This window comes from Felis catus, chromosome C2, assembly GCF_018350175.1.
Source record: "Felis catus isolate Fca126 chromosome C2, F.catus_Fca126_mat1.0, whole genome shotgun sequence".
NCBI classification, from domain to species: domain Eukaryota; kingdom Metazoa; phylum Chordata; class Mammalia; order Carnivora; family Felidae; genus Felis; species Felis catus.
Window position 1 is genome coordinate 69,048,177 of NC_058376.1, and position 12,273 is coordinate 69,060,449.

Below are 12,273 nucleotides of genomic sequence, written 5' to 3' on the forward strand. Positions count from 1 at the left end.
GAGGAGCTCCCCAGTCCTCAATCCCCACTGTGAGAGCCAACAGGAAAAGTCCCAGAGGGCAGGGCAGCCCACAGTGGGGTACGCAGGAGCCAGGATGCTGCAGGAGGCTTCGCAGGGCCGGCCTGTGCCCATCAGGTCTGGCCCTCACCTGCCTCCCTGTCACACACATCTCTCCCCTCTTCTTGCACTCTGCTGCCCAAACACCCTTAGGATGGTGCCCCAGTCATCAAAATTATGTTCTCCCCATTTTAAAAAGCTCTCCCTTATTTCTTGGTCTTAGCTTTAAAAGTAATCTAGTAAAGCAATAGAACATATTATCCAAATTATTATGTTTCTCCACCTAAAATAATTTGCATTTTATTTTATTTTATTTTTTTAACTTTTTTTTTAGTGTTTATTTCTGAGACAGACACAGAGCATGAGTGGGGGAGGGGCAGAGAGAGAGGGAGACACAGAATCAGAAGCAGGCTCTAGACTCTGAGCTGCCAGCACAGAACCCAACCTGGGACTCGAACTCACAAACCGTGAGATCATGACCTGACCCGCAGTCAGACGCTTAACCAACTGAACCACCCAGGTGCCCCTGCATTTTAAAATAAAGTACTCTTATGACTCAATAATTCTAGTTCTAGATTATACATCCAACAGAAATGCATAAATGCATTCACTAAGACACATGTAACAGAATACCTGAAATATCCCAACCTGGCATCTATTAAAAACCCATCAATGTGAAATGGATAAATAAACTGGATGATGTTCCTACCGTGGAACACTACATAGCACCGAGAATGAACAATCTACAGCTACATACAATAAAATGAATGGGTCTCACAAACAATGTGGAGCAGAGAAAGCCAGATATGGCTCACTGTATGATTTTGTTTACGTAAAGTTCAGAAACAGGCAAAACTAGCACGTGACGTTAGACATGATGATGGTTACCTCTGAGGGATAGTGACTGGGAGGGGCACGGGGAGGGCTGCAGGGGCCTGACTAGTGTGGGGGTTCTTCATCTGGGTACAGGTTACACAGGTGTGTTCACTGTGAAAATTAAAGGGCAGTCCAGGCCCTGCCCCATCCCTGAATAGTTGGACCAACTCTCCTAATTTCCTGGACTACCCTTACTTTAGCACTGAGAGCCCTATATCCTGGGCAATTCATCAGGAACTGGGAAGGCACTGGGGGAACTGGGAAGGCTGGTCACCCTCCAGGACCGTGGGAAGTGGGCAGTCATGTGTACTTCCTTGGCCCCGGTCACCTCCGAGCCAAACAAAGATCAAATCCCTGCCCCGATTCACTCCCAGGTTTGTTCTGAGGATCAGACAGGAGCCCACGTGAAAATCTGTGGGAGCAGATGATCCCAATGTGCAGCAGTGGGAAAACCGATGGAGACAGTTATGCAAATCTTGATGGCTGCAGAGGGACCCAGGGACTGAGCCAGGATACGAGACAACTAGATCTGGACATAATAAACTGACTGAAGACTGTTTCTCAAGTGCCAGGTGTCTCCCCCGGGGCCAGACATCCAGTGTGAGCACCGTGCAGCCTGGGGCAGCCCCAGAAGAGGCGACTGGGCCCACTGGCCTGATGTTTCTTATTTACCAAGGGAGCTAGGAGTACAGATTGGATGCAGTTTTTGTTACTCATTGCTCCCTTATTCCTGGAGTGAGGCTGGGGTAGGAAGACACAGGTACATGCACTACTGGCCAGGGAGTTTCTTCTCCGCGGCTCTGGGGGAGGAGGTGGTGGTGGTGGTGCTGGGGTGACCCTGGGCCGGGAAGAAGCTGACTCTCTGGGGTACGGAGTCCATGACACAGGTTTAACTGAGGGAGGCTATCCTGACACACGACAGCGAGACTAAAACTCCCGAGCATGTGGAAAAGCCACAGGGCACACACACAAGATCACTCCACTTCTGCTAAAGCTTTTGTAACGGTGGCTACTAACTAACCCTGGCTGTGCAGCAGAATAACCCCGGGCCATTTATCATACTGGGGTCTAAAAAAGCATTCTTAGGCCTTCCTCCAGTTTTCTATGAAAACAAAAGCATTTCTGTTTGCTTCAACAATGAAAAATATTATTTTCAAAATGAATGCATGTGTATCTGCATCTTCAGAGGGACCATCCCATTACTGCGTGTTGCTACATGAGATCAGGGGCTGCCTCTGCGGCCGGTGACTATCGGCAGCCCGGGCTTTCAGAGACTCAATCACTAAGGTCCCACCAAGGTGTGTTCCAGAGACTGCTACTCATAAGTGTGGTCCTTGGATCAGTACCACTGGTGACCTGGAACCTGTTAGAAATGTGGTTAGTAGGTCTCCCAGACCTTCTGAACCAGAACCTGCAATCTAAGGAGAGGCCTAGGTGATTCATGCATATTATTGTTTACAAAGCACTGGTCTACATTACTGGCCTCCCCTCGTTGTTTTGTTTTGTTTTGTTTTTTAAGTTTATTTTGAGAGAGAGAGACAGAGAGAGGGAGAGAGAGAGAGAGAGAATCCCAGGCAGGCTCTGGGTTGTCAGCGTGGAGCCCAGTGCAGGCTTGATCTCAGGAATGAACCATGAGATAGTGACCTGAGCTGAAATCAGGACACTTAACCTACTGAGCCACCCAGGCGCTCTGGCCTCCCCTCTTTTTCTCCAGCATTGTTAACTGAAATGGCTTCATATTTTCTACCTGATTTCCCAGTTCTAATTTCTGTGTGGCTTTCTGTTGTCTGTTGACCCCACTTAAGGCTCTACCATCAAAAGTGCTTATTAATTGGCCCATACAATAGGCTCATGCATGAGGCTGGCAGTTGGGGTCCCCCTGCCATGAGGATGGGGTGCTATCTTCTGAAGATAATGATGACACCCACAGGAGATGTGCACCCGGGCTCCCTGCCTCCATGGACCCACCTGCACAAGTGAGGGTAAATTATACCAGTCACATTCCATCCTCTTGGCCAAAGGCCCCAGCCTGGCCAGCATTAGGGACAGTAAAGGGCCCAGAATGGGGTCTCAGTGTCAGAGCTAGCCACTTCTACAGAAGTGCGATGTGGGCTGCTGACTTCCTCGGGAAAACAGGAGTCGGGCAGGCTGGTGGGAGGGGAATAGGAGCTGCCGCCCTCCTAACTCTGGGGTGGGCTACCCACCATGACCCATCCTGGCCCCTTCAATGTCAGGGTACCCTGGGGGCCCTCCTGTGGAGCTCTCTGCCCCTCCCCGACATGCCCTGAGACTCACAGGATGTAGCAGATGACGCCGATGCTCCACATGTCCGTGGCATAGCCGATGGGCTCATAGTTGATCACTTCAGGTGCCACAAACTCTGGGGTGCCAAAGAGGACCTTCAGAGATCCGGCATTCTCTGTAACCAGGATGGAGAGGGATCAACTGCCAGAACATTCAGGAGCCAACCAGTGGTAAGCAAATGCTATCTGTGTGCATGGGAGGGACACAGACAAGGCCTGGCCCTCAGCTGCTTTCTGGGACAGAGACACTCAGCCTCTTTGTAAACAGAGGCATCAATGTACCAGTGAAACTGACAAACTGCACACTCACCGGGGTGGGATGGGGAGAGGAGGCCTATTCGTCCCTGCCCCCAAGTGAGTTTCCATGTGTCTGTCTCTTCCATGAGTTCCCTGAAGAAGGGACTGTGCCTTGTGCTCGGCAATAATCTCTCACATTCACTAAGTCCTATGTACCCTGCTCCCTGTTTTATAAGGACTTTCCTATTTAATACTCTCGACAGCCCTGAGGGAGGTATGACCCTCATGTTCCTGAGGAAGAATAGGATAACCAGGGAAGATGCGTGATTTAGCACTTTTCACATGGCAGTCAGGACCTAAACCCAGGTGGTCCCACTCTGAGCCACACCCTCCTGCCCCCACCTTTCAACCCATAGCGTCCTATCTCCTCCCAGAGCTGGCGGGAGGATAGCCAGGAAAGACCTTAACCCCTTGGTCCCCCTCAAAGGACCAGAGATGCCCAGTAGGATGCACATAGATACCATCTCCTGGGGGATCTATCAACAAAGGGGTGGGTGGCACACCTCTGGCCTGTGGGCCACACCTGGCCTTGTTCATGACAGAGCCCATAGCAAATATTCTAAGACAAACCATTTAATGGCCTTCAGATTGAAAGCTCTGCTCCAGCTCCCAGCTGAACGCTTCCTGCCTCATTTTAGCTCGTCCCAGTTCTCAAGGCCATGGCAGACACGACTATCCCCACGTCTCTCACCAAGGGAGCCTGCACATCGTGTCCCTTGGGCTCTGACTGCCAGCTCCTGAGGCCAGTGGTGCCTTATTCATTCAAATTAGGAATGCTTCCTGCCTGAAGGCAGGCCCTGTACACCAGCTGTTGCCCCCTCAGCAGATGGAGCAGAGCAGGCTCGCGTGCCCAGCATTGGCACTGATTCCCATGCAAGTCACAGCCTGGCAGAACCTGGCTCCCTCAGTATCCTCTCTGTAACAGGGCACCCTGGCACTCGCTCCCCTCAGGGTGGTGAAAGGCCAGTCTGTGCCAGCTCTCAGGTTCCTGTTGACAGGGAAGTGGTCAGGAGGTAGAGGGGGAGGCTGTTGCTGAGACATTGAACAGCTACACGGGCAGGGAGAATGTGGGCAGGGTATGAGGCAGCTGGTTACGGACTGAAATGGCTTCAGGGCTGGGTACGAAGGTCCCTACCACCTTCTCCCATCCACCCACCTCCCCAGGGCAGGAATAGCAGAGAGGCCTCAGAGAACCCCAAACTAGGTCTGGGGTCCTTGTTCCAGCCCCAGCACCTCTCCTGGCCAGTCCAGGTGGAACCTGCTGGGCAAAGCTACAGTTTCCTAGTCTATAAACCAGGGTTCAAAATCTGCCCTGTTTCTCTCACAGGGTTGCTGTGAGAACCAAATGCAAGTATGAGAAAGTGCTCTGGAAACCGTAGGGTAGGATGCAAATGGGAACAGGCGCCATTGCCAAAATGAGGTGCTGCTGCGCCAGAGTGGAAGCTACAAGAGGGGACCATGACAACAGCCACAACAATAACGAAGAGCTAACACCTACACAGTGCTCACTATGTGGAAGGCACTGCTTGTATCACCTAACCTATATTAACTCACTTGACCCCCTAATAGCTCTATGAGGTGGGTATGGCTCTTATCCCATCTTACAGATAAGGAATTTGAGACTCTCAGTCAAGTCTATTTAGTGACAGGGGCAGGATCTGAGCCTCAGCAGCCGCCACGGTCTCCGATTTTAACTCCAACACAGTGCATTCCCTCTCATGACCAGTGTGTGGAACACAAACGGCCACTGCCACTGCATGTGGGTGACAACAGGACGGGCGGATGGTCTTACCCAGCTTTCTGGCCAGACCGAAGTCGATGAGCTTGATTCTGGTGCCAGTCTTATTGACACACATGATGTTCTCAGGCTTGAGGTCCAGGTGGACGATGCCCTGCTTGTGGATGTACTCCACCCCCTCCGATATCTGCCTCATGTACTGGATGCATTCCCGCTCCGTCAGCTCAAAGTCCTCGTCAATGATGCGCTCGAACAGCTCACCCCCCGACACACTGCGGGAGCAAAAGGGATGGTCAGATCACAGGATTGCGGGGCCCAGGGCTGGCAGGGGGTCTGGCCAAGAGCAGGCTGGGAATGGGGTGGGGAGGATGGTAGGGGGACTGGCAGGAAAACCTAGGTTAAGAGGGGCCTGGCATTTCTGCAGCTTCCTGAGTTCCAGTCCCCTGCCTTGTTATGTCGGTCCCAGTTTCCATTGTGTGAGGAAGCCCTGGACCTCCTGGTTTCCCTGCTCAGGGGACCTTGTTTGTGCCCACTGAGCTGCTGGGGGATTCAGGGGAGCATCTGGGCTGGGCAGTTTCAGAGGTGGTCATGAACTGAGAGATCTAGACATCATCTCCTCGACACAAAGGGTAACCACCAGCCAGGGTGTGTAATGACGACAGGTGTGTAAGGAATCGCTCTTACAAGAGCTGAAGCTTGAAATACGGCACCCATAAGCATCTGTTTTGCATAGCCAGGATCAGAAAAGTATCTGCAATAATAAGGAGCCTTGGCACATTTTCTAAAATTCACTGGCTGTTACCCATTACACTCACAGTTGTGATCAGTTGGCCTCCTCTGGCCAGGCCTATAGTTCCAGTTACTTCCTCCAGGTAAAACTGTTATACCTGTTCCCTTGCCCAGGCTGGAAGTATAGTATACCCTCCTGCCTGGATAGACTTTGGATCCTGACTGTGGTGTTTCTGGAGCTCACAGTGGGCATCTTCTGCTAAGGACTGGCCCAGAGGCTATAGCCAGCCAGCACATCGCCCTTCAGGGCAAAGGCATGGCCTTGCCTCCTGAGTTGCATGGGTCCTTTCTGTTCCCCTGTCCCAGCCCTCTGATCCACCTTCCTTCCTTGCTGCTCAGAAAGTTTAAAGCATCTCCCCAGTGACTTTTATAGCATCCAGACATCAGTAAGCTGTTCTGCAATGGCCTATAGGTCCACCAGCTGAACACAGCTGAGTAGGCTTCCTTCTGGGCCTGTCCTCTTCCAAGGGACTTCCCTCTTCTTTTTTGCAGGGGAGGGGGAAGGGACATTTCCTCTTCTAAGGGGAGCCATCATGAAGAAGGGAAAGAGCTGAGTGTGGATCCTGTCCCTGCCTTTTATAAGCTGTGTGACTTTGGGCACATTACTTAACTTTTCTGAGTCCTGTTTTCCTTACCTGTCCCTACCTCATAAAATTGTTAGGAATGAAGGAACTTCTGCAAAGCATCATTCCTGACACACAGTAGGAGCTCAGCACATATTAATTACCATTTGACAACCTGTAGTGAGTCCGGTGGATCTTGTCACTGACCCCTGCTGGAGGGACAGACAGGGATGCAGCGTGGGGCCCAGCACACCACCGCCTCCATCACCAACACTTCCTGGGAGGGCTGAGCCAGTGGCCACTGGGGACGCTAGAACTGACACTCTAGAACCAACAGAGCAGGAGGTCCCTGGGTGGCCAGCAGGTGGCGCCTTTGTACCAAAGCCTTCCATTTCTATTGCTCTCTACCAAGGCTCCAAGTCAAATTCTAATCTACATTCCCAGGTCTCTTGGGAGCCTTACTGTCTCTGTTCCTCAATGTCCTCATCTGGAAGATGCACATAAAAATAGCACCACCTCACAGGGTTGCTGTGAAGACTGAGTGGATTAATACAGGTAACGTGCTTAGCAGAGTGCCTGGCACATAGTAAGTGCTCAATAATGTTAATTACCTCCCCCCCGCCCCCAAACCAGTTGGGACCCTTATTGAAAATACAGACTCCCAAGCTCTTCCCCTGTAGATTCTGATTTAGAAAATCTTGGGAGGATCCAGATGTTAGCCAGATAATTCTTATGATGACACAAGCTTGGGAAATACTGGCTTCCAGCTTACCCAATAGCTGCCGTTGGGATGGCAGCTGAAATTCAATTCACCAAGAAATTCCTTTGAGAAAGCACTCCCGATTTCCCCATTTGAAATGATCTTTCCCTCCCTGGGTTTTCCACAGTCTTGTCTCTGAGCTTTTTGTATCAAGTCTGCCTTAGCTTATGCTTGTTTGCAAGTATGTGTGGAAAAGCTCTGGCTCATCTCTAGACCTTTATTTACACCTGGCCATATCTGGCACCGACAAGGTGCCCCAAAATGTGTGCTTTTAAATTTAAACTATTCTGGAAAAGCAAGCAGCCATTATTTTCAGTGCCTTTGGGAATGTCTGAGGCAATGTGTAGTGGACATCTGAGCCATGGAGGTAATTACTACTGCATTTCTAGAGGTAACCTATTCAATGTAAGTTCAAATAGGTCCAAACCTATTCAAATATACTTAATGTATTTTGAAAACTGTTCCGTGGTCCATTTTCTAGGACGGAAGGGATTACATAAATAGGATTAATGGTTCTGTGTAGGTTTCTCTTCAAAATACTCAAGGTTAGGGTGGAAAGAAGCTGCCACCCACAGAGATGATGCCAAGGGCCAAGGCTGGGCCAGAGGGAATGTGCGCTTAGTAAACGGACAGTGAGCCAGTGAGCCAGTGAGTGAATACCTACTACCAAGGCTACCTAATCCCAAGGGATCAAATTCATTCCCCTTAACTATAGACCTTGGCCAGCCCCCATTGGCAGCCAGAAGGTATGGCGTTTCAGGGGACTCCAGACTCCATACCCAGACCCTCTACTCCTTGCTGAATATTCTTTGCTAAATTTTGCCAATGGTAGCACAAAAGTGAGGTGGGCGGCGGATGACTTGGTCTAAATCGCACTTCTGCTTCACTGCTGAGGGTCCCACTGCCCCTTGGAATGTCCCGAGCACACCCAAAGGACAAGCCCAGATTGCAGGCCAGGAGCCTGAGGGAATCTCCATGTCTGGGCAACACTGCCATAAAGGTGGGGGCTTGTCCCGCAATCAGAGGTCAGAAAGGCTAAAGGCACACATTATTTCTGATTTCTCACTGTGTCTGAGGCAGCTGAACCGACAGAGAGGCCCCTGGAATATATTTTCACTTTTCTACATCACCAGCATTATCTTTCTCTCCATCTCAGTTTCTCCATCAAACAAGGAGAATAGCAAATGGTACCCTCTGCAAGCTAGCCTTTGCCCTCTCATGGCTGAGTCTGTTTAAGCTGGAAGAGAAGTCCAGACCGAGTGTGAACGTGCTCCCACTTCTTTGGTTGAGCTCCTATCAAGGGGCAAGCTCTTTACCCCAAGTGCAGAAGAATCATCTGGCATCTGTGCGTGTCAGATTGCTCCTGCCCCTGGGAGAGACGTGGGGAAGAGGGATGAAAGCCAGGCCAGCCGAGGCCTTCTTACGTTTTCTCTCAACATTTTCCATCCAGCTTGCCAACTCGCATTTCCACGCTAAGTATGGTATTCTGCCCACTGGTGCTGCTGCCCGGCCTCTCCCAGGCTTGGCTGCCTCCTACCCCACTCCCGCACCCTCGCACAAACTTGCCCAAGGCTTAACATCTAAACATAAGACATTTCTCCGCATGTCCACGCATGCCCACACTGCCTGGACCCAGCAACTTGTTCTAGAATAAATGTGAAACGTTGCAGCCCACAGGGCTATTGTAAGGCTGTGATCGGTGAGGCCACAGACACGGGCTACTCTTGCCTGGAAGTGGGGAGGTAAGCTTAGACGGGGGCTGAAAACCGATTGTAAGATACAAATTCTAAGACACAAATGCAGCTTTTCTTTGGATCGTTTACAGTTCCACAAAATTGCTGAAGTTTAGATGCTGGAAGGACTTAATAATTAGAAAATCACAGCTTGGCAGTAACAGGACCAGACTCCAGCTCTCCTGAATTGTAGGGTTTGTTCCACAACACCTAGTTGTATGTTAAATGCTCACAAAATAATTTTAAGTGAAAAAATAAAAAAGACCATGACGCAGGAAAAGTCAATGTATCATACTATTAAGTCCCAATTATACAGCACAATGCCTGACATATATTATTCCATTTAATCCCCACATCATTCATAAAGCAGCTTATATACTCTGTGTACAGATAATAACACTAAGGATAGGCAAAGCTGAGTTACTTATTCAAGGCCACACAACAGGTAAGAGGCAGAGCTGGATTGACGGGAGATTTATCGGACTCACTTTGGACTCTGTGCTTTTAACCCACTATAGCTTTTCCAAATGTACGTAAACCGAAAGGAAACACACCGAAGCCATCACAGAGAGAGGAGAGAAGGTCACACCTCAAGCCTGGGGAGGCCTCACTGGCCTCACCCTTCCTGGGAAGGAAGGTGTTGGTAGAGTCCCCCCCAGAGGACAGAGAGTCCTGACGCTCAAGATGAGCAATTCAAGGATGCTGAAGGCTATTTCACAATAGCTCTAAAGATTTCAGATGCACATGCCCTTTGATCTAGCACACCCACACTTCCAGGAATTCACCCTACAGACGTACATAGGAGTGAGAAGATGCAAGTACAAGGTTACAAACGCTGCTTATTTGTAAAAGCAAAGGCCTGGAAACTGTGAAACCGCCTTTCAAAAGAAGACTGCTCGAGTAAACTGTGGTTTATGCAAGGAAGGAAATTCCACGGGCAGGGTGAACGAGGAGGCCTATCAGCTACTGGTATGTTCACAGCAGTTCATACCAAGGTGAATTGTTGAATGAAAAGAAGCAAGACACAGGATAGTGGATATGAGTTAGCTTGTGAACTAGTGTGAAAAGGTGGGAACTATTTTTAAAAAATATATGGTTATATTTTCATAAAGAAACTTTGGAAGGATACAAACAATAAAATAAATAAAAATAGTTACTGGTGGCAGTGGTGGGGGCTATGGGGGACAGGGGTTGGAACGAACTCTCCATTGTGTATTTTCTCACATTTTTTTAAATGTGATTGTATAACATTAACAAATTCTGATTAAAAAAATAAAGGAAAGGAGGGGCGTCTGGGTGGCTCAGTCGGTTAAGCATCTGACTCTTGACTTCAGCTTAGGTCATGATCTCACAGTTTGTGAGTTCAAGCCCCTTATAGGGCTCCGTGCTGACAGTGAGGAGCCTGCTTGGGATTCTCTCTCTCTCCCTCTCTCTCTCTGCCCCTCACCTGCTCATTCTTACTCTCTCTCTAAAATAAATAAATAAACTTAAAAAGAAAAAGGAAAGGAAACTCTGAAAAACACAGACACCTCTGCAGAGGACACCTGGCTTACTGAGAACAATATGTGCATTTGTGTGTGTGTGTGTGGGGGGGGGGTGTGTGCACACACATGGTCAGTGGCTCAGAGGTGAGACAAGTGGAGGATGGGGACTAGAGGAACCATGGATCCCAGGAAGCCTTGGCAGGAGGTCATGTGATACATGCCTCCGCCCATGTACAACTCAGCCCAGGAAGCACTACTCTCTGCTGAGGGAGCAGTGGAGAACACAAGCAGGCATGTATGGGGGCATGCAGGGCACAGGAGGAGGACAGGAGCAAGGGTTACGCTCCCGCATCCTGAGCCCCCAGCCCTGGGCCCCTCTTCTTTTGAAGGCCATTCAGGAAGTTGCTGTGTCCCTCCCCTTCCACTCCAAAGCTACCTCTAGGTGAGAATGTCCCTGAACGAAAGGAGCCTACAGGTAACCTTGGCCCTTTCACAGGGAGGTGAGGGTGAAAAGGGGGCAGGGGTCCTCAGAGATCCGCCAATTTGTTATGGCAGTGAACAGGGTTGCTGTGGGCTGCTGGTCATGGGTTAGGGCCACAGGTGAGCACAGATCTGCTGTTCTGAGTGGGCGACACCCGGCCACGTGGGCTGGGGAGTGTCCTTCATGTCATAGGCCCGCCTGCAGGGCTCTCCATTTCCAGGCAGAGGGGTTTGGGTGTGGGCACACACAAGGGGCCCCCAGCAAACCACTCACATTTCCAGGACCATGACGATGTTGGCCTTTTCTTCAAAGGCATCCACACACTGGACCAGCTTGGGGTGGTGGAGGCAGTTCATAATGCTGATCTCCTGCCGGATATTCTCTTTCTCTTTTGCTGAATATGCCTTGAAGAATTTCCCTGCCCAGATTTTTCCAGTTTTCTTTTCTACAAGTCGAAAGACCTGTCCAAATTTCCCACTGGAAATGAAAGGAGGAGGAGAGGAAAGGCAAATTTAGCCAAGCTTTCCACTAAATTGGGGCTGACAAATGGTGGCCTGTGGGACAAATCTAGCCCACCTCTTTTTAGAAATAAAATTTTATTGGGATGCAGCCACACCCATTGGTGAGCACACTGTCTACGGCCACTTTTGTGCTTCAGTGGCAGAGTGGTAGCTGCGACAGAGAGCATATGGCCCACGAAACCTAAGCTACCCATTTTCTGGCCCTTTATAGAAAAGTCTGCCAGTCCCTGCTCTGGATCATGAAGGGTTCCTCTAACACAGACAAACCTCCTCTCCCTCACCTGTCACCCCAGCCTGTGCCTGGCCCCGCATCCCTGCCCCAACACTGCCCAGGTTTGCTGTTCTTTCAGGCCATCACTTCCTTGGGCTGAGGCTTCCACCCTGGCTGGTGGGCTTCTCTCCCCTTCCCCGAAGACAGACCCATGAAGTTGGGTGGAGACAGTCCTCCCCAACTACAGAGAGCTTCCGAGTGGCTGCTTTCCTTCCGCTCCACTGCTCAGCACTGGTCCCCTGGACACGGCCCAGGAAGGCCCCTGCCGTCCACTGCAGGGGAGGAGAGTGAGGTATTCCTCTGACACAGCTCCTCCCGACAGAGCAGGCTCCTTGTGCAGAAATGTTGAGGCTGGTGTCACTCCTTTCTTCCCCAGGAACTTGCTAGAAATCAAACCTGA

General features: G+C 50.3%; 1 protein-coding gene across 8 annotated transcripts in view; it reads right to left on the minus strand.

The window, feature by feature from the left end:
- MYLK (myosin light chain kinase) overlaps positions 1-12,273 on the minus strand; it is a 210,017-nt gene that overhangs the window by 21,516 nt on the left and 176,228 nt on the right. For all 8 annotated transcript variants that reach the window (XM_019839242.3, XM_045036325.1, XM_045036327.1 and 5 more), the window contains 3 exon segments: positions 11,355-11,558; positions 5,326-5,543; positions 3,229-3,352 (listed from right to left, as the gene is read on the minus strand). In XM_019839242.3, the coding sequence (XP_019694801.2) occupies positions 3,229-3,352; positions 5,326-5,543; positions 11,355-11,558 (546 nt within the window).